Source organism: Mobula birostris, chromosome 31 (assembly GCF_030028105.1).
Source record: "Mobula birostris isolate sMobBir1 chromosome 31, sMobBir1.hap1, whole genome shotgun sequence".
Classification (NCBI taxonomy): Eukaryota; Metazoa; Chordata; class Chondrichthyes; order Myliobatiformes; family Myliobatidae; genus Mobula; species Mobula birostris.
The window spans coordinates 35713357-35738384 of NC_092400.1; the positions used below are offsets into that span (position 1 = coordinate 35713357).

The window sequence follows — 25028 nt, forward strand, 5'->3', positions numbered from 1 at the left end:
GGGGGTGGGGGGAAGGAAGAGATAAGCACCAGGTGACAGGTGAAACCTGGTGGGGGAGGGATGAATTAAAGAGCTGGGAAATTGATTGGTGAAAGAGACAGAAGGCCATGGAAGACATGTTCCCCAGAAAGGATACAAGACTGTAGTAGTGGGTTTGGGTAAGCACGTGGTCAAAGAGTTGGAGAGCAGCAGGGATCACACCGGCCGAGCAGTGAGAGAGAGTTTCATTGAACTCCCATCATAGGGAAGATTTAAACTTCTTCAGGGTAGTGGGGATCTTTTCTTCCTTGCTCTATAGATTATGGTTTAGGAGAGGTTGAAAGAACTGTAGAACAAACCTTGGTAAATCTGCTTATGACCTCAATCTTTAAAATTACATAATGAGAGTGCCATCACCAACCTACTGTAAATCAGTTTACTTTCAGAATCTCTTTGTCATTCTTCCTCACTTCCCAAATCCAGTTCATTTTGCAAGTAGTGTTTTCCAGCCTCAAGTTTATATCAGCTTCTGTTCTATATAGGAATTTTCAGTGGTAGTCTTAAAGCGGGTCCGTGGGTGAGTGCACTGTAGATGAGTGAAAAGCTCAGCATAGTAGTGGAGGGCCAAAGTTTCTGTGCTCTATAACTCAAACTAAAGAATGTGAATGGCACTATTCCAGCATGACCAACCATTCTCTTGAATTCTGCAGAATTAATGTAGCAGAAATCATTAGATAATAGCTAATCTTCAGGTCTCTGCACTCCATAAATGTGCATTCAGAGAAGATAATTATAACACCTCCTTAGTTCCTATTTCTCAGATTACTTGCCTCAAATAGACTCATGATTGAACTCACCATCTCGGCCATTGTAGTGTCATTCAGCACGGCACAATGCTCATAACCTCTGAATTTTCAGAAATAAGTTTTGTAAAGTTTTTTTTCTGGATAGAGTACCAAATAGTTGATCTAATTAGTATGCTAAACTGTCTATATTTTGTGCATTATTGGGTGAAAAAAGTGCAGTTTTCATCTTTCTTACTTTTTGTATGTTAAATGTTTAATTTCAGAGGAAGCAATCCTACGATATGCAGGTATTGTTTCATCTATTTATTGCATGAGCCAAAAGATCAAAGGAAAAGAATTTTGCCTTGCAAATGCTGAACAACTAACCCAATTGGTGAAAAATTAGGAAAGTGCAGAAACTGAGGCTCAAAATCTTAACCAGAATTGAGCATGCCTGCGTTGAATGTGACTGTTACCTGTCCTAAACCAAGCTGGGTTGTTGGATTCAGACAGACCACATCTGGATTATACTAATATGATGGATTACTTTATCTAACAATTAGAAAACATTATAAAAAATAACATTCCACTAAAAATGAGCAAAATTGACAAAGGAGAAGAAGTGGATTTTTTGTGTTGTTGATTTGTATAACTTTGGCACAAAGGGCAACTTGCAAGTACTCGTTAAAAGATAAAATTAACATGTTGCAGTTGGAAATAGTCTATTTGTAGTTTAGGTCAAAGGGGGTCAGGCTTTGGTCAATCACATAATCATCTGAAAACTTCAATAAAGGGATTCATAATTATTTTTGCTTAGCTTCAATAGTTTAGGACCTATCTATGCATCAGAGAGCATCCCACAAAATACATTGTCTTTTAACTGACTGCCTGATTCCCAAAACTTTTGCTTTCCTACCTTTTCTATATTCTCAAGTGCTAACAGTTGGTATCTTGTCTACTCAAACTAATTCAGTGCAAACACAGTGACAACTCTTCAAAACTCACAAAGTATTAGAGTTTTAATTTAATAGAATTGAAGAGGGAAAAGAGAATATTCTGCATTCAAGCATATGCTGGTACTAAAAAGAGAATTAAAAGACCGTTACTGGCATATAATAAATTTAGGGGTGAAGTACGTTGAAAAAGCCAGTTACTAAAATTGTTGATTTGTGGCTTACAAAATCTTTTGTAGTCTCATCACTTCTGCACTTACATTTTTGTTGCATTTTAATTACAGGAACTGTCTAATATTTATCCTATCCTATACTTATTCGAACGCTCGGGATCATTATTTACTTCCTCTTTTTTGTCAAGAATTCAGTGTAAGAGGCACTGTTCTATATTTTTGACTAAGATCACTTAGCCATGGAGTCATAAGTAGCTAGCCATCTGGACACAAGCTGGGGTCTGATCAGCCCCGGCTGGGTCACCTGGAGGAGGTTGTATGATGTTGAAAGTCCTGAAACACCCGATGATTCCAGGAACATCACTGAAGATGTGTCCAGAAGCATCAGTAGATGTATGTACACGGCTTATTATTATTATCCTGTGATGTATAGTATAGAAACCTGAACTCGCTTTGTGTCTGCACTGTTACAAGGAAATGGAGATGGAGGTAGGAAACTCAGCTTCAGAGGGTCAAAAGCTTTTCTTATCTAATTCCAGAATAATTTACTTCACCAAATCTGGAATGAAAAAGGAATTTAACTTCTTTTACATCTGCATTTAACTGTCCTTCTCTCCCCCCCCCCTCCAATTTATAGGATGTGTATTCCACGTTATGAACTGAATCGGCAGAGCAATGATCCGTTCATGACCAGCATAGAAACATCCTTGTGTCAACGGATGGGTATTATGGTTGCTTTTGAAACATTCCATGACTTTGTTAAGTAAGTACTGCAGTCTATTCAATGTTTCAGTAAAATTGTAAATATATTATTTGATTTAGCATTCTTTGTGTACATAAGTCATTATGGGTTATATATAAGAAGTATGTAAATGCCATACGGCATCACGTCACCACATCAGGTTGTAAGCACCTCACTAAACTGCAGAGAAAAATTACACTCGGATTGACCGAGAGACCTTGAGTCTGATTTGTTGGTATAAAATATTTCAACCAGTACCTGTAGAGGAGAGAGTTACTGATCATCAACACAATCCATAGAAGGGTGCTCAATAACTGCACCAGCACGAACGCAGAGATGAGCTCTGTTTCTTGGTGGGCACAACTAAGAGAACATCAAAGAGCATAACTAATCATGGAAATACTGATGGATTGTCCTGTTTACTCTTGGAACAGGAAATACCTGAAAAAAGTGACAAAAGAGGACAGCTCTCGATGTATTCTCCCTAAGGAAAATCGTAAACCTCCCTGTTATGGCAGTAGTGATCCAAGGGGGAACCAGAAAAGACCCCTCACTGTCTCAGGTCTACACTCTGCCCAAAATGGTTGGAATGTGCTGCAGCAACTCCAGTTCCCCCATTTTTGCCGGCACCGGGTTGAACGTGCCCTTGATGGGGTTTGCGTTATGCGGGGATTGAGAGTTGTTGTACCATCCAAGTTGGAGCAGCTACATGCCGTTCATCTAAGTCTGATGAAAATGAATGTTTTCTGGTGGTCTGGGATAGATCAGCAGTTCAAGGAGCTTGCCATGCGCTGTTCAGGATGCCAACACGACCAGAAGATGCCAAGAGCAGCACCTCTCGTCCTTGGGAATGTGCTGCTGAGATTCATGTGAATTTTCCTGGACCATTCAAGGGCACAAGTTTCGTGGTAGCAGCAGATGCAGCTCAAAGTGACCAGCAGTGTTGCCAATAGGCTCCACGACAGCCTCCTACACCGTCGAGAAGCCTCTTCTCAAGGACTGGTGTTCCAGAATACTTAGTCTGTGACAATGGTCCACAGATTGTTGTGCAACAGTTTCAGTCATTCCTGAAAATGAATGGAATAAGACATATTGCATCCGCACTGTACCACCCAGCTATAAAGGGCTTGGTGGAGAGGTTTGTTCAGAGTCTATAGAAAGTACTGTGAGCAATATCAGCAGAACACACTACACTTAACAATGAATCAGAAGCTCACCAATTTCCTCCTTGCATATCGCAATGTAGCCACTCCGCAACCAATAACTCACCAGCCAAGCTGATCCTGGGTTGTCCCTTGCACTCACGCTTGGATCTCCTCAAACCCAATCTCAGAAGGAGTACGCAGGACAACGGGGTGATCAAAAAGTGCTTGGAGAGATTAAGGATGGAACTGGACCACTATCCTACTCTGTGGAGATTGCATCTGATGTAATCTGCAGATGACAGATCTGTTTGTGGAGATAGTTAGAGAAAAAAAGGTGTCCAGGGCAGTTAGAACAACTTCCTGCCGTTCCAAAGTCAGCTCATACAATCAGGAAAGACATTATCCCACCAGAGTAAGAAATCCTCCACAGCGATTTAATCTTTAGGCTTGAATGGGACAAATTAAAATTGACTACGTTGTGGATATCTATATAGTAGTTGTAATAGTATACTGCGTATATAAGATGACTGGAGAGCAATATATTACATTTTTGAGTTGGAGTTGATAGCTCAGCAATATTTCAGTAATAATGTTGGGTCACCGGTGATCTGAAGGATCTTCTCAACCACAGAAAGAGAGCCTTTAGATCAGGAGACAGGGAGGAATTGACACATATGCAGAGGGAGCTAAAGGAGAAGTCAAGGTGGCTAAAGAGGAATACAGGAGAGAGCTGGAGAACAAGCTTGGGCAGAGTGGCACACGGGAAGTGTGGAGAGGCAAGAAGAACATCTCTGGCTTCAATCAGCCTGGCTGTAGAGCCTCAGAATGCAGCCATGAACGGGTTAATGAGTTAAACCAATTCTTCAATAGGTTTGACAATTGCCCTCCTGTTCACACCCCTCAGCAAACCAGTCCAGGTGCCGAGGCACTCAATGCTCCGTCAGCACCAACACCTCCCTTCCTGCTTCCTCTCCACCCCCCAGTTCAACATATGGATGAACACACAGGCTACCACTGTCTACATCTACCTGCTGCAGAACCTACTCCCATATGGATAAGCAGGGCAGCACTGTGAGGATCATGGTTTTTGATTTCTCAAGCGCCTTCAATATCACACAGCTCTCATTCCTGGGGTAAAGCTCGTTCAATGCAGGTTGGAACTTCCATTGTATCCTGGATAATGGACTACCTGAGTGACAAACCACAGTTTGTGCGGCTTCAGAGTTGTGTGTCAGACATGGCTATAAGCAGCACTGTGGCCCCACAGGGGACTGTACTGGCTCCCTCCCTTTGTGTTGGGCACGTGGCCAAGTGGTTAAGGCGTTCGTCTAGTAATCTCAAGGTCGCTGGTTCGAGCCTCAGCTGTGGTGGCGTGTTAATGTCCTTGAGCAAGGCTCTTAATCACACATTGCTCTAGTGTTTGTGTGAGGAGTGGTGCCCCACACAGACTTCCAATCTGCGCCTTGTAAGGCATGAAAATGCCCAACGCAGGTCTGAGTCGACGTTCCCTCCCTCCCCCTCCTGTTTACCCTGTATACCTCAACTTTAGATACTACACTTAGTCAAGTCATCTGCAGAAATTCTCTGATGACTCAGCATAGTTTGGTGTCTAAAGTTGGGAGGACGGGAGGATGAACACAGAGCCCTAGTGGAGGACTTTGTCAATGGTGTAAGCTGAATCATCTGCAGCTCAGCATCAGTCAGACAAAGGCGATGGTGATGGACTTTAGGAAGACTAGGCCTGCACTGCTCCCTGTTACAATTGATGGAGAGGACGTGGATGTGTTGAGGACCTACAAGTACCCTAGGGGTGCACCTGGATGACAGACTTGAGTGGAAAAGCAAAACGAGTGGAAAACCAAAACAGAGGTTATGTAAAAGAAAGCCCGATGTTTTCTCTACTTCCTGAGGAGACTGAGGTCTTTTGGAGCATGCAGGCCTCTCCTTTACATGGTCTATCAGTCTGTTGCCGCCAGTACAATCTTCTATGTGGTAGTACGCTGGGGCAGTGGCATCAACACGGGTGATGCCAACAGGCTCAATAAACTGATTAGAAAGGCTGACTCTGCTATAGGAGTCAAACTGGAGGCAGTGGTAGAACAAAGGACCTGACAAAAAGTCCTGGCAATTCTGGGCAATGTTTCTCACCCTCTGCATTCCACTTTAGCTTAACAGAGAAACACTTTTAGTAACAGACCAAGACAACTGTGCTGCTCCAAAGAGCGCTATATGAGGTCATTCTTGCCCTCGGCTAGTAGACTCTATAATGAGTCACCCTATAGCTGGGGAAGTGAAGACCCCTCCTGTCAGACTGTTTGAGGTAACTTATATTTATGCTTTCTTACTTCTCTTCTAATATCTGTATACCTGTGCTCTTGTAATGCTACAGTGACACTGTCAGTTCCTTTGGGATCAATAAAGGATTTTTATTTTCCAAGGCACTAGTAACTTCTACTTTTATTTCAGTAACATATGTATGCAAAATTTAGATTTGAGTTATCAAAAGTGACAAATTTTGAAATGTTTCATACCCTTTAGTTTCTGTCATTATCAAGGACTTTAAGCGCTTTCATGTGACCTTAGCATGTAACACGTTCTGGATTTCTCTGTGTTCCAGATGCGTTATAATCTCTTCTCTTGGTAACTTCCATTGTTTCTTGTATCATCACTTCTTATGTACCAACTGTCCACATAAGAAGTCCCGTTCTCATTAGGCTTTTGTGGTTACATCATCAACATTAACAGCACAAAACATCACCACTCTCTGTCATCCTTTAATCTACAAGCAACGTTGTTTAATTGGCATCTGTTCAAGATATAGAACAATATCTTTTCACTACAAGCTGTTTGCTCTAATTTTCAGCTGCTCACAGAGATGGAACCCAATATCTACAGTCTTAGGAATCTTGCAGACAAGAGTTAGGAGGTAATAATTCAGCAGGGACAGGAGGATTGTTGCCTGGAAACAGAGACTTGGGATCAGTGAGTCATGTATGGCTGCCACAGATATCAACACTACAGCCCTCTATGTTTATGTTAATGTGATGACCTGCTGAAGGGAGAATGTGTACCGTAGACATATTTGTTAATGGTATAAAATCGGTGACCTGAGTAGTTGTGGTAAGGTTACAAAGAGCTTGCAAAGTAAAGTTGCAGATGGAGTATTACGTGGGGAAGTTCAATTTTTGAAAGAATAAATTATTATTTAAAAGGACTGAGCTGACCTTATGGGATCTGATGGTAGAAATGTCACAAACACCACAAAAAGTTCACTTCTGGATACTGCAAGTAATGAGGAACTCTTACTGAATATAGGTCAGGTAAGGTCTGTATAATTTCACAGGGAAATGCTGAGATCACATCTGCAGTACTTTGTACAGTTTTAGTCTCCATCTTTAGGTAAGGATGTTCTTGCATTGCAAACAGTGCAGACAGGGTCACTAGTTTGGTTTTCAGAAAGCAAACAGTGGTATCTGAAGAAATGTTGCGCAAGTTGTTCCTATACTCATTGGGGGAAACATTTAAAAAGATAAGGTGATCTTTTGAAACTGTAGATGATTTGTAGGGGTTTGACAGGGAGAATGCCAAGAGGATGTTTCTCCGGGTGGGGCATCTAGAACAGGAAGGCAAGTTTTCAGAGTAAGCAATCAACCATTTCAATGGAGATAGGAAGGAATTTCTTTCAGAGGATTCTGCACCTTCTGCTGAGACCTATGGTGATAGAATAATCAATTTATTTATTTACTGATACAGCGGGGCGTAGGCCCTTCTGTCCCAGCAATCCCACAGCCCTGATTAACCCTAACCTAATCGCAGGACAATCTACAATGACCAATTAACCTGCCTGCTACATCTTTGGACTATGGGAGGAAACTGGAGCACGTGGAGAAAACCCCAAGCATACCATGGGGAGTATGTACAGAGAGTCCTTACCAGAATTGAACTCTGAACTCCAGAATGTACCAAGGTGCAATAGCGTCTCGCTAACTGCGACGCTACTGTCGCGCCCAATTGTATTCATGTATTAGCAGAGGATCAAGTGTTATGGGGACAGAGCAGAAAGGTGATACTGGGGTAAGAGTGGATCCGCCATGATCTTCTGGAGTGGCACAACAGGGTTAAGGGGATAGCTGTTCCTGTTCATTTGATCCTTTTCATGGAAACAGATCACTTAAACCTCTACAAAAGCACATTTCTTACTTCTTAATTTAACTCCACTCTAGTAGACATCATACTTTTCCTTGCACAAGATTCCACAGATGCTGGAAATCTAGAGCAACACACACAAAATGAAGGAGAATCTCAGCAAGTCAGAGCATTTCCTTGAGATCTTTTTTGTGAACTTCTCCATTTAGGCTCCAAAAATAGTCCTCATATCAAGTCTTCAGATCAGTGTAAAAATTAATATTGTCTTGGAAAAGCCAACTTGTATCTCTATATTGTCAAAAATAATGTCCAAAAAGTTATGTAAATATATCAGTTGTGAAAAAACATAAAGTGAGTGTTTTCATATTATGGTGTACAAGATTGGGCAATGCAATGAACACCCAATATCAAGAGAAATCCACAATAAGTTATACATTGTTGCATCATATAAATTATGTAATACTCCCTGTCATTAGTGTGTAAATTATTTGAATATTTGTACTTTTAAAGAAACTTTGAAGAAGTGATTGCCTGCTTTGCTGACCCATCTCTGGATAGTCCATTATTTTCTGAGACAAGGTCAACCTTCTTTGATCAGGAAGACAGTAAGGTAATTCTTAATCTCTGTGCTTTACATGTAGAAGTTTAAGCTCTAAGTTATTGTTCTTCCTTTGAGCTTGCCGCTGAAGATTTTGAAATTAGTACTTGCCAGACTATTGAATTTCTCAATTTCAAATTAAGAAATCCTGGAGGTAAAGGTAAAAAGAGGGAGAGTATTGATTGAGGATTAAATGAAACCAAGATTGCAATTTTATGTATGTGAGGAGAAATGAAAGATGAAGAATGTCAAGTTCCTCAGATAGATTATACTAAATTTAGAATTTAGTCTCCTGTATTGAATGACTGTATAGAAGAACATTGATACAAGTCATGGACCAATTATGCTTAAAGTAAAAGTACCCAAATTGTCCTAAGCTTAAATCAGAATCAGGTTTATTATCACTTCCGTACATCATGACATTTGTTGTTTTGTGGCAGCAATCTGAAATATAAAAAAAGAAATAAGTTATGTAAAAAGCACTGATGAACCTGTTGGAATTCTCTGAGGAGATTTCAGGAATGATAGATAAGGGAAATGTAGTGGATGTTGTATATTAGGACTTTCAGAAGGCCTTTGACAAGGTGCCTCACATGAGGCCGCTTACCAGGTTAAGAGCCCATGGTATTACAGGAAAGTTACTAACATGGTTAGAGCATTGGCTGACTGGTAGGAGGCAGTGATTGGAATTAAAGGAATCCTTTTCTGGTCGGCTACCAGTGACTAGTGGTGTTCCACTGGGTCGGTGTTGGAACCACTTCTTTAATGTTGTATGTAATTTATTTAGATGATGTAGGCATGTTGCCAAGTGGTTAAGGCGTTTGACTAGTGATCTGAAGGTCGTGAGTTCGAGCCCCAGCCGAGGCAATGTGTTGTGTCCTTGAGCAAGGCACTTAATCACACAGAGCTCTGCGGTGACACTGGTGCCAAGCTGTATGGGTCCTAATGCCCTTCCCTTGGACAAAATTGGTGTCATGGAGAGGGGAGACTTGCAGCATGAACAACTGCAGGTCTTCCATACAACCTTGCCCAGGCCTGCGCCCTGGAGAGTGAAGACTTTTCAGGCCCAGATCCATGGTCTCACAAGACTAACGGATGCCTTAAATTTAATAGAAGGATCTCCTGCCCATGGAGAGAGTGCAATAACAATTCCCTAAGAAAATGCCAAGGATGTGTAGCTGTAGGGAAGTTAAGAGTGATGCAACTATTTTTCCTAGGAGAACAAAAGAGGAGACTTGAAGAGGTACTCAAAACTAAGAGAGATTTTAGGAGAATACTATTTGGGGTAATGACTTGATAAATATTAAACAAAAATTTTAATAAATCACCGGTAATCAAAATCAGGTTTAATATCATGAGCATATGTTGTGAAATTTGTTGTTTTTGCAGTGCTGCACATGTAGTAATAGAGAAAAGGAACTGTGAATTACAGTAAGTATATATATATTAGTTAAATGAGTAGTGCAAAAATAAAAATTAAAAACAGTAGTGAGGTAGTGTCAATGTCTGATGACTGAGGGGAAGAAGCTGTTGAGTGTGTACCTGCAGGCTTCTGTAGCTCCTTCCTGATGGTAGCAATGAAAAGTGGGTACATCCTGGGTGATGGGGGGTTCTTAATGATGGGTGCCACCTTTTTAGGGCATCGCTCCTTGAAGATGTCCTGAGAGAGATTGAAAAGACCTTATTTTATGCAATAGATTTTTAGGGTGGCCAGAGCTCTATCGTAGATAGGATAGAAAGAGGAACTATAGTAGGTTTAGATTTTTTTTTAGATTATGGGAACACTCAGTCCTCTTTTATTGTCATTTAGAAATGCATACATGTATTAAGAAATGATACAATGTTTCTCCGGAGTGATATCACAGAAAACAGGACAAACCAAAGACTGGCACTGACAGAACCACATAATTATAACATATAGTGACAGCAGTGCAAAACAATACCATAGTTTGATGAAGAACAGACCATGGGCACGGTAAAAAAAGGTCTCAAAGTCCCGAGTTGATCGACTCCCGAGTCCCCGATAGCGGCAGCAAAAGGGAGAAGCAACACTCACAACACGCTGGAGGAACTCAGCAGGTCGGGCAGTATCCGTGGAAAAGATCGGTCGACGTTTCGGGCGGGAACCCTTTCGCCTGTCCTGACGAAGGCTTCCGGCCCGAAACATCGACCGATATTTTCCACAGATGTTGCCCGATCTGCTGAGATCCCCCAGCGTTTTGTGAGTGTTACTTTGACCCCAGCATCTGCAGGTTATTTTGTGTTAACAAAAGGGAGAAACTCCCTGCCATAAACCTCCAGGCACCATCACCTTGCCGATGCCCTGGAAGCAGCTGACCACAACCAACACTGAGTCCATCTGTCCGAAAACTTCGAGCTTCCGACCAGCCTCTCCGATACAGCCTCCCGAGCGCCTTCCTCTGCCGAGCGCCTTCGACCTCGCCCCGGCCGCTGAAACAAGCAATGCTGAGGATTTCGGGGCCTTCTGCTCCAGAGATTCCGGTTACCACAGCAGCAGCGCCAGCGAAGCAGGCATTTCAGAAGTTTTCCAGATGTTCCTCCGTACTCTCACATCCGCCTCCATCAAATCAGAGTTGTGCACGGTCCCCTACTTGACAGATAACAGACATCACCACCGGAGAGGCTGCGCACGCTGCAGTCGCACCACCATCTTCTCCTCCAGAAATCTCTTATTTAAAGAGATAATTGGTAAGTGTGGAAATGAAAAATGAATAGGGAAGAAAACTGACTCAGGCAGTGCTTCCCAACCATTTTTATAGCATGGAGTCAGACCATTAACCGAGGGGTCTGTAGACCCCAGGTTGGGAACCTCTGTTCTCCACAGATTCCACAGATGAATGAATTGAATAAGGTGCAAGACAGACTGAGACCACTGGAATTGTCAATGGACATCGCTTGAGAAATCAACCTGAAGGTAATAACATCATGCCTTCAGAGTCCAGCTCTGGTAGCTTGGATAGTCTACCAGCCTATAAACCTTTTGATCCCAGAAACCACGAGAAAACAAAGTTCAGAATACTGGTGACCAAAGTAATGTTAATTTTTTAAAAATTAAAATAGATTATGAGCTGGAAGTGAGAAAATCTGCCATATGAAATATGAATCTATGTACAGTGTGTCTAGGACAGGGGTTCTTAATATAGGGTCTATGGACCACTTGCTTAATAGTATTGGTCCATGGCAAAAAGGGTGGGAAACCCTGCTCTGGGAGATTGTTGATGTTTATCATGTATTGTCTGGGATGTACTTAAAAAAAGGCTTTAAAATGCTACGTTTGTAAACAGGATTTGAAGGACGAACCCATCCATATTCTGAATATTGCGCTCAGAGATTGTGATTGTGAGAAAGATGATGAATTGGTGCTGATCTTCAGTACGTTCTGTCAGTCCAAGGTACTTGTAAAAGCTTACCTTTTAAACTTGACCTCTGCAACTCTAGGCTAATCTCCTGGCCATTATAGATCCTTCCTTTCATCAGAAATGATTTTCAGAAAAAAAAGTATCATCAAAATATTATAACTTGTATTATAAAGTTTTTAAAAGCATTAGACATTTATTTTAGATTTTGCTATGAAAATCCATCAAAAACTAAAGACGATTCATTTCCCTCTGTGTTCATAGAAAGTCCTTTTATGTGAGTATGGAATCCGACGAATCACCTTTCTAGTCGGACAGAAGGTGAGCTTTTCTAAATTTGTCTAGTTGTCTGCTTGAAAAGTTTTGCATTAAAATGCTTACATTTAATTATCGGCCAGGTGATCATTAATTTTCAGTTTGTCTTTCCCATTCTCTTTTGTTTGCAGCGAGAATTCCCCAAGTACTTCACCTTCAGGGCAAATGCAGAGGTACACAAAATCATTTACTATTTATGCAAGACCAAGAGCTATTGCCTCTTTAAGTTATAATTGCATGTCTTCTGGAACAGGAAGAAAATTCCAAGGTGCTTCCCGTCCTCTGATTTCCAGGACATGACCTTGAAAATCCATCTGGGATTGTTTCCACTCCATCCTAGCCAGCATGGTTTTTACTTGGTTGGCGTAAATCCTTTCTGCTATTTGCTACTGATTTTCAGTCTCAGCAAAAGAAAAAAAGGATGGAAATGTGAGAAATAGAAATGCTACTCTGATGTACCAAGAGTTAGAGAATGGAGATTGTTAGATATCTGGGTTATGACAGAAGAAAAAATGGCTAGTCACCTAGCACTTTAGTCCAAGGGTGTTTCAGAGCATCAAAAATCTAACTTACAAAAATTAGCAATAACAGTGAAAAGAAAAACTGCCAATATTTACAGAAAGATAAAACACTATAAAAACTCCACAGCAAAGAAGGGTCTCGGCCCAAAAGGTCGACTGTTTACTCCTTTCCATAAATGCTGCCTGACCTGCTAAGTTCCTCCAGCATTTCGTGTGTGTTGCTTTGGACTTTCAGCGTCTGAGGACTTTGTCATGTTTGTGTAACAACTCCATACTCTGTCCAGTGTGAACTCCTGTCAGCCCTGTCCTCCCTCTCCTACTGAGGGTAATGAACCTTGTTTATTAGGCACTAGGACATACCATTTTTAATTACCCACAGAGTTAACATAAGACTACAGATGAATTAGAATATGATGCACCCCACAATGAAGTTACAATCATATTACAAAATAAACAGAAGTGTCTACTTTAAGAACAGTATACAAATGATATATACACATTTACACATCCCTATTACTCAAGAAATGAAATATTCCACTGAGTATGGTGGGAAAGGCATCATAAAACCAACCCTTTATAACAAAACGTGTTGACACGTGACCAAGTGGTTAAGGTGTCGGTCTAGTGATCTGAAGGTTGCTAGTTTGAGCCTCAGCTGAGGTGGCGTGTTGTGTCCTTGAGCAAGGCACTTAACCACACATTGCTCTGCGACGACACTGGTGCCAAGCTGTATTGGCCCTAGTGCCCTTCCCTTGGAGAACATCGGTGTCGTGGAGAGGGGAGACTTGCAGCGTGGGCAACTGCTGGTCTTCCATACAACCTTGCCCAGGCCTGCGCCCTGGAAACCTTCCAAGGTGCAAATCCATGGTCTCATGAGACTAATGGTTGCCTATATATAAAACAAAACACCAGGGAACACAATGAAGTGCACACACTCAGCACATCGCCAGCAGTTTGGCAAGGCAAGCTTTGCGTGTGTGTGTGTGTGTGTGTGTGTGTGTGTGTGTGTGTAAATGTGCATCTGTAATGAGTACGTTTACCAAGTGCTCTCCGTCACAGAGATAAAAGATTCTTTTGGTCTAGAAGAATTTAGCATTTGCTGTATCTAATCAAACCTTACTTTCCATAGAGAGCTGGATATGTATTCTCCATTAAAATTAATAAATATTTATGTTTAGGATGCTAAAATGAGAACTGAAAATCTAATAGTTGCTGAGGTTGTGAATGCTTTTAAGATCTTAAGTAATTTTTAAAACTTTAAGAGATGGATTCCTTTAATTTATCTCATTAAATTGAAAAGTCCTAAATCTAAGAAACTTGAGACATGAAGGAATTTTCTACCCTATAGGCCTTGAATGCCTTCTGATGTTGGGATAGTTCTAGGTAATGTTGCAGTGATGATGTCAATAAAACATCAACATTTTTTAATATTGAAAGAAACAGTTTTAATAATTGTAGCTTACAGAACCTGAGATGAAAATCTTACCTTTATTTTAGAAACATTATAGTTATTAATACCCTACAACAAGTTTTTATTTTCAAGTCAAGAGTGGGGATGGGGAGACATTTCATTTGCATTTAGAAACCAGTGATCTCTTTGTGCCTGGAGCCTGAAATCTCACCATTCAGTTTGCAGAAGATCGTATTTATCGTCATTTGGATCCAGCCTTGGCCTTCCAGCTGGAACTCAACCGGATGCAAAACTTTGACCTCACTGCTATTCCGTGTGGTAACCACAAGATGCACCTGTACCTAGGTGCTGCCAAGGTGAAGAAGGGAACGGAGGTCACTGACTACAGGTTTTTTGTCCGTGCCATCATCAGGCATCCTGACCTCATCACTAAGGTGAGAAGCCTCAGGCTCATAAAGTACTTGAGTGCTCCCCTTTGGCTACAGCTGAGTACAGTATTCCATTTGGCCTTGCATGACAAAAACTGAATCAAATTCAGTCAGTGGGACATTCTAATGTAAGAAATTTTGAGTAAATAAATATGACTATTTGATCCATCTAGCTTACTTGCATCCGATTTTATCAGGACAGCCTTTGCCCATTATGAATTATGCCCCAGCCGTTTTCTCAAAATGAGGGAAAGTAGACTTCATGATTTTCTTAATTTTTCTAATTTCCTTTGAAAATTAAACCATTAATCCTTTTACATTCTTATGAGGCCTGAATGCGGCCAGCATTTCTCATCACAGCAGTGACAGCATTCTGTCCCTCCCTTATTCCCAACCTGATAACTGCAAATCCCATTCCAGGTTAACAAAGCTTCATCTCCACATTCTGCATCAAAAGGAAAAGGACCCAATCCAAGTTCAGAACTTATTTTAATTTCATTCTTTCAGGAAGCCTCTTTCGAATATCTACAAAATGAGGGGGAGCGCCTGCTGCTTGAGGCCATGGATGAACTAGAAGTGGCTTTTAACAAACAGACTGTGCGCACCGACTGTAACCATATTTTCCTTAACTTTGTGCCGACTGTAATAATGGATCCAATGAAGGTTTGAAGAGCTCATATTTTTTGGTCATGGTTTTTATCTCAAAAGTAACATACAACTTATTGCTCAGGTTTCTATCATTAAAACCGAAGGAACGTGCGGTTGAATTACATCTGCTCTGTTAAAAGTTAAAACTTTATCCCGAACTCGGTAGGTGAGGGAGTAACAAGGAATGGTGGTTGAGCTGTGGGACGCGGGAGATGGAGGTTGGGAATTGCCTTTGGGGAGACGATGCGAAGGATTGGGAGGGTACAGTTGAGGGGCAAAGGGATCTGAGGAGGGATCCGTTAAAGAGTGCTATTATAGTAGACTATGGAGGCATGTTTTTTTTTCCTGGAGTGACCTAGGAAGTAATAATATCTCATGTACAATTGATACCAAAATTGCATCATTGACACAGACATGCAAGGCAGTTCCCAACTGAAATTTCACATTGCCAAAATTCAGCCTAAAGATCCCTATAGTCATATTCCACTCTCAAAATAAGCAAAATTCGGATACATACAAATGGAAAACTAAAAGTGGAGCGTGCCTGACTTTCAGGCAATGAACAGTCCCTGTGTTTCTTATGAGGAATGCCCTTGGTATATAGCAGTAGCACACGGCCTAGTGTAAAGATGGGGCAGCCGTCCCATGTTCTATGGAGAAACGGGTACAAACCTGCCAGAATTACAGGTACAGTGCTAGAATTCTTTTTCCTTTTTAATCAGAAGTTAATGCTAAAGTTATGGTTTATCATATAATTCCTTGAGGTACTATTAATCTTGTGACAGAACAACGACTAATCTAATTATAGTCCAAGTTGGAAATAAGACCATAAGCTATATGAGTAGAAGTAGGCCATTCGGCCCATTGAATCTGCTCTGCCATTCAATCATGGGCTGATCCAATTCTTCCAGTCATCCCCACTCCCCTGCCTTCACCCCATACCCTTTGATGCCCTGGTTAATCAAAAAACTATCTACCTCTGCCTTAAATGCATCCAATGAATTGGCCTCCACAGCCACTCGTGGCAACAAATTCCACAGATTTACCACCCCCTGACTGAAGTGATTTCTCCGCATCTCAGTTCTAAAAGGATGTCCTTCAATCCTGAAGTTATGCCCTCTTGTCCTAGACTCCCCTACCATGGGAAATAACTTTGTCACATCTAATCTGTTCAGGCCTTTTAACATTCAGGATGTTTCTATGAGATCCCCCCTCATTCTCCTCAACTCCAGGGGATACAGCCCAAGAGCTGCCAGACATTCCTCATACAGTAACCCTTTCATTCCTGGAATCATTCTTGTGAATCTTCTCTGAACCCTCTCCAATGTCAGTATATCCTTTCTAAAATCAGAATCAGAATCAGAATCCTTTATTATCGCCAGGTATGTGGACATATACAGGGAATTTGATGCCGGTTTCCCTGAGCTCTCGCTGTACAGAATCAAAAAGCAAACAAAACAATAGTGCAAATAATCGTGAACTATATACAATGAGGTCTACCTGTGTATGTACAGGTGGACTTGGTTTATAATAGACTAAAATTCAAGTGTTCGTTAGACTGATGGCATACGGAAAGAAACTGTTCTTGTACCTATTTGTCCTGGCATACAGTGATCTAAAGCGCCTACCAGAAGGAAGGGGTTGGAACAGGTGATGTCCAGGGTGTGATGGGTCTACAATGATGCTGCTTGCTCGCTTCCTGACTCTAGATGCATATAAGTCCTGGATCGAGGGCAGCTTCACACCAATAATCCTTTCCGCAGCCCTGACAGTTCTTTGGAGTCTATTCTTGTCTTGTTTGGTAGCTGATCCAAACCAGACAGTGATGAACAAACAGAGAACAGACTGGATTATTTCTGAATAGAATTGAATCAGCAGCTCCTGAGGCAGGTTGTACTTCCTGAGTTGACGTAGGAAATACAACCGCTGCTGAGCCTTTTTGATAAGAGTGTCCACGTTGGGTGTCCACTTCAGGCCCTGGGAGATTGTGACACCCAGAAACGTGAAGGTCTCCACAGCAGACACAATACTGTTGAGTATAGTGAGTGGGGGGAGTATTGGGGGGCTCCTCCTGAAGTCCACTGTCATCTCCACAGTCTTGAGCGTATTTAGCTCCAGATTGTTCTGACCACACCAGAGGGCCAGCCGTTCCACCACCCGTCTGTATGCAGACTCATCACTGTCTCAGATAAGGCCAATGGCAGTTGTGTCGTCTGCAAACTTCAGGAGCTTAACAGAAGGATCCTGTGAGGTGCAGTCATTAGTGTAAAGGGAGCAGAGCAGTGGGGAGAGCACACATCCCTGGGGGGCACCGGTACTGATTGTCCGGGTGCTAGAAATGATGCTCCCCAGCCTCACTTGCTGCACCCTGTCAGTCAGGAAGCTTGTGATCCACTGAGAGATGGCAGGGGAGACAGTGAGCTGGGTGAGTTTGGAGTGGAGGATTTCTGGGACGATGGTATTGAACGCCGAGCTGAAGTCAACAAACAGAACCCTCGCAGAAGTTCCTGGGTTGTCGAGGTGTTGTAGTATGTAATGCAGTCCCATGTTGACTGCATCATCCACTGACCTATTTGTCCAATAAGCAAACTGCAGGTGGTCCTGCAGGGAGCCTGTGATGTTCTTCAAGTGAGCCAACACTCGGCTCTCAAAGGACCTCATGACCACAGATGTCAAGGCAACAGGCCTGTAGTCATTTAGTCCCTTGATAGTGGGTTTCTTAGGAACTGGAATGATAATGGAGCGCTTGAAGCAATGAGGGACTTCACACAAGTCCAGTGATCTATTGAAGATCCATGTGTAGATGGGGGCCAGCTGATCAGCGCAGGTCTTCAGGCAGGAGGGCGACACGCCGTCTGGGCCTGGCACTTTTCTGGTCTTCTGCCTCTGGAAGGAGCCCAAAACTGCACACAATACTCCAAGTGTGGTCTCACAAGTGCATTATAGAGCCTCAACATCACATCCCTGCTCTTATATTCTATACCTCTAGAAATGAATGCCAACATTGCATTCACCTTCTTCACAACCGACTCAACCTGGAGGTTAACATTTAGGGTGTCCTGCACGAGGATTCCCAGGTTTGAATTCTCTCCCCACCTAAATAATAGTTTGCCCATTTATTTCTTCCACCAAAGTGCATGACCATACACTTTCCAACATTGTATTTCATTTGCCACTTCTTTGCCCATTCCCCTAAACTATCTAAGTCTCTCTGCAGGCTCTCTGTTTCCTCAACACTACCCACTCCTCCACTAAATTTGTACTGTCGGCAAATTTAGCCACAGATCCATTAATACCATAGTCCAAATCATTGATATACATGATAAAAAGCAGCGATCCCAACATCGACCCCTGCGGAACGCCACTGGTAACCAGCAGCCAGCCAGAATAGGATCCTTTTATTCCCACTCTCTGTTTTCTGCTGATCAGCCAATGCTAGTAACTTTCCTGTAATTCCATGGGCTCTTATCTTGCTAAGCAGCCTCATGTGCAGCACCTTGTGAAAGGCCTTCTGAAAATCCAAGTACATCACATCTACAGCATCACCTTTGTCTACCCTGCTTGCAATTTCCTCAAAAAATTACAGTAGATTAGTCAGGCATGATTTTCCTTTCAGGAAACCATGCTGGCTTTGGCCTATCTTGTCATGTGCCTCCAGGTATTCTGTAATCTCATCCCTCTCAATTGATTCCAACAACTTCCCTAGCCTGATGTCAGGCTAATAGGTCTATAGTTTCCTTTCTGCTGCCTCCCACCCTTCTTAAATAGCAGAGTAACATTTGCAATTTTCCAGTCATCCGGTACAATGCCAGAATCTATCGATTCTCAAAAGATCATTGCTAATGCCTCCACAATCTCTCCAGCTACTTCCTTCAGAACCCAAGGATGCATTCCATCAGGTCCAGGAGATTTATCCACCCTCAGACCATTAAGCTTCCTGAGCACCTTCTCAGTCGTAATTTTCACTGCATGTACTTCACTTCCTTGACACTCTTGAATGTCCGGTATACTGCAGATGTCTTCCACTGTGAAGACTGATGCAAAATACACATTCAGTTCCTCTGCCATCTCTGCGCCTCTCATTACAATATCTCCAGCGCCATTTTCTATTGGCCCTATATCTACCCTCAACTCTCTTTTACCCTTTATATACTTAAAAAAGCTTTTAGTATCTCTTTGATATTAGTCGCCAGCTTCCTTTCATAATTCATCTTTTCCTTCCTAATGACCTTCTTAGTTTCCTTCTCCAAGTTTTTAAAGCTTCCCGATACTCTATCTTCCCACTAGCTTTGGCTTCCTTGTATGCCCTCTCTTTTGCTTTTACTTTGGCTCTGACTTCACTTGTCAGCCGCGGTAGTGTCCTTCTTCCATTAGAAAATTTCTTCTTATTTGAAATATATCTGTCTTGCACTTCCCTCATTTTCTCAGAAACTCCAGCCATTGCTGCTCTGCTGTCTTTCCTGCCAGTGACTTTTCCAGTCATTTTTAGCCAATTCCCCTCTCATGCCATTGTAATTTCCTCTACTCCACTGAAATACTGACACATTGGAATTTAGTTTCTCCTTCTGAAATTTCAAAGTGAACTCAATCATACTGTGATCACTGTTCTCTAAGAGTTCATTAACCTTAAGCTCTCTCATCACCTCTGGATCATTGCACAGCATCCAATCCAGCCCAGCCGATTCCCTAGTGGGCTCAACAACAAGCTGTTCTGAAAAAACATCCCTTAGACATTCTACAAATTCTCTCTCTTGAGGTCCAGTACTGGCCTGGTTTTCCCAATCCACTTTCATGTTAAAATCCCCAACGATTATCATGACATTGTCTTTCTGACATGCCTTTTCTATCTCCTGCTGTAACTTGTAATCCACATCCCAACTGCTGTTTGGAGGCCTGTATACAACTGCCAGTAGGGTCCTTTTAACCTTGCCATTTCTTAACTCAGTCAATAGAGACTTTACACCTTCTGATCCTATGTCATCCCTTTCTGATGATTTAATATTATTTCTTATACACAAGACCACACCACACCCTCTGCCTACTAACCTATCTTTCTGATACACTGTATATCGTTGGACATTCAACTCCCAATGGCAGCCATCCTTTAGCCAAGTTTCAGAGATGGCCACAACGTCATACTTGACAATTTGTAGCTGAATTTCAAGATTGTCCATTTTATTTCTTATGCTGCATGCATTCATATATAACACTTTCAGTCCAGTGTTTGTTGTTTTTTGTTTTAACTGCACCATGTCTCAATTGCCCTGTAAATCATCCCACTGGCTGTGATTATGCCTCATCTCCTACCTGTCCTTTCTATCATCTTTGTTCCACGTCATCTTTGATTTATTTCTGTTCCTTTCCTCAGTCCTATCACTCCAGTTCCTATCCCCTGCCAAATTAGTTTAAACTCTCCCTAACAGCTCTATTAAACCCACTTGCTAGGATATTGGACCCCTTTGGGTTCAGGTGTAACCTGTCCTTTTTGTACAGGTCGTACCTCTTCCAGAAGATGCCCCAATGATCCAGGAACTCGAAGCCCTGCCCCCTGCACCAGTCTCTCAGCTATGCTTTAATATGCCTGATCATGCCAATCATGCGCTTGTTAGCACATGGCACAGGTAGCAGTCCTGAAATTACTACCCTGTTTAGTGTATATGTTTAGCTCATATGTCTATGTTGTGGAAAGTCAGCTGCACACTTGCATTATATCATTGTCTAACACTGTTCATGGAAGCAGGTAGTTTGATCAGTTAACCTGTTTTGATAGCTGATTTGTCTATACTTATGACAATGTTCAGAGTTTGTATTAAAGCCTGGCATACACTGTGAAATTGTACAATATGATAATACACTGGGATAGTGAAATTACTCAAAAACTCATTCAAATATCTTGATTGTTAATTCAGGCCCAATCACATTCTCTTCCTTGAAGAACAGAACATCACAGGTTAAGTTTACCAAGATCATGATTTATTTCAAGTAGATAGTGTTGTCAGAGTTTAGTAGTTTTTCTTCCTTAATTAATATACAACTATGTACCAAACTATTAAATACATTATTGCTTCTTCTGTGAGTGGTTTATGTCACAATAGAAGGAATGCGTGTTCTTCCCCATTTTAACGCTATAAACCCTGAGCCTTTTTATTGCAGAGACTTAATGTCTTCTCTATTTTTAGATTGAAAAGTCTGTCCATGAAATGGTGATGAAATACGGGAGCAGATTGTGGAAACTCAGGGTCATGCAAGCTGAACTCAAAATAAATATCCGCCTAACTCCCACGGGAAAGGCAATCCCAATCCGTTTGCTCCTCACTAATGAATCTGGATATTATCTGGATATGAGCCTATATAAGGAGGTGGCAAATGCCAGAACTGGACAGGTACTTCCTTCCTGAGTTGTGGAATGTATCTAGAAAATGTGAAGCTTCTTTCCCGTTAGAACTGAAGTTGAATAAAAGTGCAAGAAATAGTATCTATTTTTCCTACTAGGCGTAAGCCATGCTAATTCAAGTTAATTTAAATAGCATTCTCTTGCTTTTCTTGCTCTGTTCTCTTTGAAATACCATCAGTCTGTAATATACCCTATTATGATCAAGTGCCCTCATAAAATTTGACCTCTTCGTTCTTCTTACAGACTGCCAGAGTTATGGACTACCCCCATCTCATTAAATATCCATTTCAGATTGACAGCATCTGCAGTTCTGGTCAACAGTTGTCAAATGCTGTCAATCTGAAATGGATATTTAATGAGATGGGGGTAGTCCATAACTCTGGCAGTCTGTAAGAAGAACGAAGAGGTCAAATTTTATGAGGGCACTTGATCATAATAGGGTATATTACAGACTGATGGTATTTCAAAGAGAACAGAGCAAGAAAAGCAAGAGAATGCTATTTAAATTAACTTGAATTAGCATGGCTTACGCCTAGTAGGAAAAATAGATACTATTTCTTGCACTTGTATTCAACTTCATCAAAACAGTGTAGGTCAGAAATAAAAGTGAGAAGGGAATTAGGTAACAAATGATGAACAACTCCAGGTCACAGTCACAGAGGTATTCAACAAGATGTTCAACTAAACTATATTTGAACTCCTGACAGCGATTGATGATCAAAAACTGCTGTCCAAGGACTTGCAGGCAGTTTACCCAGAATGAGCACTGAGTGAAATGGGAAGGCGCCACTGATATGGATGTTGGAACTGAAAGTCAGGCAGCTATTCCTTCAGGTATCAGCAAGCGAAAGGGCGATTGATGAAGGGGTCATTCTGAAAATGGAAGAGGTGATGCAAGACACTGAGTAGCTGAATGGTGGTACCCCAACAATACTTGTGAAAGAGGGAAAAAAAATGACAGAGAAAGCACAAGAAACTAATACATCTAGTTCTGGCGCTCACAACCTTTTTTATGCCATGATCGCCTAACATTAACTGAGGGATCGGGGACCCGGGTTGGGAAAGTCTGCTCTAGTTGAAGATACTGCCCATCTCAGGGGAGTAGAATCCGCACCTGAAGCCATTTTGGAAGACCTGGAATGGAAGACTACTTCAGAATGAATGAAGAAAACAGAAAGGGTGAGATACAGAAGCCAGCTAGCAGAAGTACTTGAGATGGCAATATGAATCACAATAAATGCCATTCCAAGAGACAGAGGAACTAAGCTATTAGCTTTCATTCTGGAGACCTTCCGCCATAATTCTTTCTACACCGAGATGCAATGTCTGTAACCATTACTTTTCAGCTGGTTTGCTCTCTAGCTAGATCATATCAGCCCCTATAGTGCAGAGTTGTTGGATTAAACAAAACCTGATGAGTTTCCTTTTTAACAATTGTAAGGTGACATCTATCTGTTGTGCTTTTATTCAGATCATGTTCATTTCGTATGGAGACAAACAAGGGCCTCTCCACGGAATGCTGATGAACACTCCATATGTCACCAAAGACCTGCTCCAGGCAACGCGATTTCAAGCACAGTCCTTGGGAACAACCTATGCATATGATTTTCCTGAAATGTTTCAACAGGTACTGTTTGTTCATCCTTCTTTACTAACGTTCCTCAGAAATCTCAGAAAGATTCTCTTGCAGGATGTTGGTCACTCGAATTTTTTTAAATGCGATTACATCAAACCTACACACAAAGCAAAACAATAGACAATAGACGATAGGTGGCGGAGTAGACCATTTGGCCCTTCGAGCCAGCACCGCCATTCACTGTGATCATGGCTGATCATCCACTATCAGTATCCAGTTCCTGCCTTATCCCCTAACCTTTGATTCCGCTATCTTTAAGAGCTCTATCCATCTCTTTCTTGAAAGCATCCAGAGACTTGGCCTCCACAGCCTTCTGGGGCAGAGCATTCCATATATCCACCACTCTCTGGGTGAAAAAGTTTTTCCTCAACTCCGTTCTAAATGGCCTACCCCTTATTCTTAAACTGTGGCCTCTGGTCCTGGAATCACCCATCAGTGGGAACATGCTTCCTGCCTCCAGCGTGTCCAATCCCTTAATAATCTTATATGTTTCAATAAGATCCCCTCTCAGCCTTCTAAATTCCAGAGTATACACGCCCAGTCGCTCCAATCTTTCGACATATGACAGTCCTGCCATCCCAGGAATTAACCTTGTGAACCTACGCTACACTCCCTCAATAGCAAGAATGTCCTTCCTCAAATTTGGAGACCAAAACTGCACACAGTACTCCAGGTGTGGTCTCACCAGGCCCTGTACAGCTGCAGAAGGACCTCTTTGCTCCTATACTCAATTCCCCTTGTTATGAAGGCCAGCATGCCATTAGCTTTCTTCACTGCCTTGCTGTACTTGCATGCTTGCTTTCAGTGACTGATGTATAAGAACACCTAGATCTCGTTGTACTTCCCCTTTTCCTAACTTGACTCCATTTAGATAATAATCTGCCTTCCTGTTCTTACCACCAAAGTGGATAACCTCACATTTATCCACACTAAACTGCATCTGTCATGCATCTTTCCACTCACCCAGCCTGTCCAAGTCACCCTGCATTCTCATAACATCCTCCTCACATCTCACACTGCCACCCAGCTTTGTGTCATCGGCAAACTTGCTAATGTTACTTTTAATTCCCTCATCTAAATCATTAATATATATTGTAAACAGCTGCGGTCCCAGCACTGAACCCTGCGGTACCCCACTGGTCACCGCCTGCCATTCTGAAAGGGACCCGTTAATCGTTACTCTTTGTTTTCTGTCAGCCAGCCAATTTTCAATCCATGTCAGTACTCTGCCCCCGATACCATGTGCCCTAATTTTGCCCACTAATCTCCTATGTGGGACTTTATCAAAGGCTTTCTGAAAGTCCAGGTACACTACATCCACTGGCTCTCCCTTGTCCATTTTCGTAGTTACATCCTCAAAAAATTTCATTAGATTAGTCAAGCATGATTTCCCCTTCGTAAATCCATGCTGACTCGGTCCTATACTGCTACTGCTTCCTGTAAAACAAACAAAAAGCTGGAGGAACTCAGCAGGTCAAGGAGCATGTTTGGAAATGAATAAACAGTCAACCTTTTTGGGCTGAGACCCTGCTACCTGACCCATGAATTCCTCCAGCATTTTGTGTGAGCTGCTCCAGATTTCCAACACCTTCAGTCTCTTGTGTGGCATATGTACTCAAATCTGTCTTCACCTAAGAGAAACTCGTGCCTGATCAAGTATGTCAAGTCTTCGGCTCAATGTTCAGATCACACACAAGGGATGCATTTCAAAAGACAATTCACTTTAAGTGTATGATCATGAAGCACATAGCAGCTTGATAATTTACTACTGAAAAGA

The 25028-nt window shown here is 41.9% G+C and overlaps 1 protein-coding gene across 1 annotated transcript in view; it reads left to right on the forward strand.

Annotated features, from left to right (window-relative positions):
- acacb (acetyl-CoA carboxylase beta) overlaps nucleotides 1-25028 on the forward strand; it is a 169683-nt gene that overhangs the window by 100224 nt on the left and 44431 nt on the right. Inside the window, exons 29-38 of the mRNA XM_072247887.1 lie at nucleotides 1049-1072; nucleotides 2528-2653; nucleotides 8434-8533; nucleotides 11827-11934; nucleotides 12163-12219; nucleotides 12345-12386; nucleotides 14364-14579; nucleotides 15081-15236; nucleotides 21401-21604; nucleotides 23087-23242. Coding sequence (XP_072103988.1) covers nucleotides 1049-1072; nucleotides 2528-2653; nucleotides 8434-8533; nucleotides 11827-11934; nucleotides 12163-12219; nucleotides 12345-12386; nucleotides 14364-14579; nucleotides 15081-15236; nucleotides 21401-21604; nucleotides 23087-23242 — 1189 coding nt within the window. The remainder of the gene's footprint in view (nucleotides 1-1048; nucleotides 1073-2527; nucleotides 2654-8433; nucleotides 8534-11826; nucleotides 11935-12162; nucleotides 12220-12344; nucleotides 12387-14363; nucleotides 14580-15080; nucleotides 15237-21400; nucleotides 21605-23086; nucleotides 23243-25028) is intronic.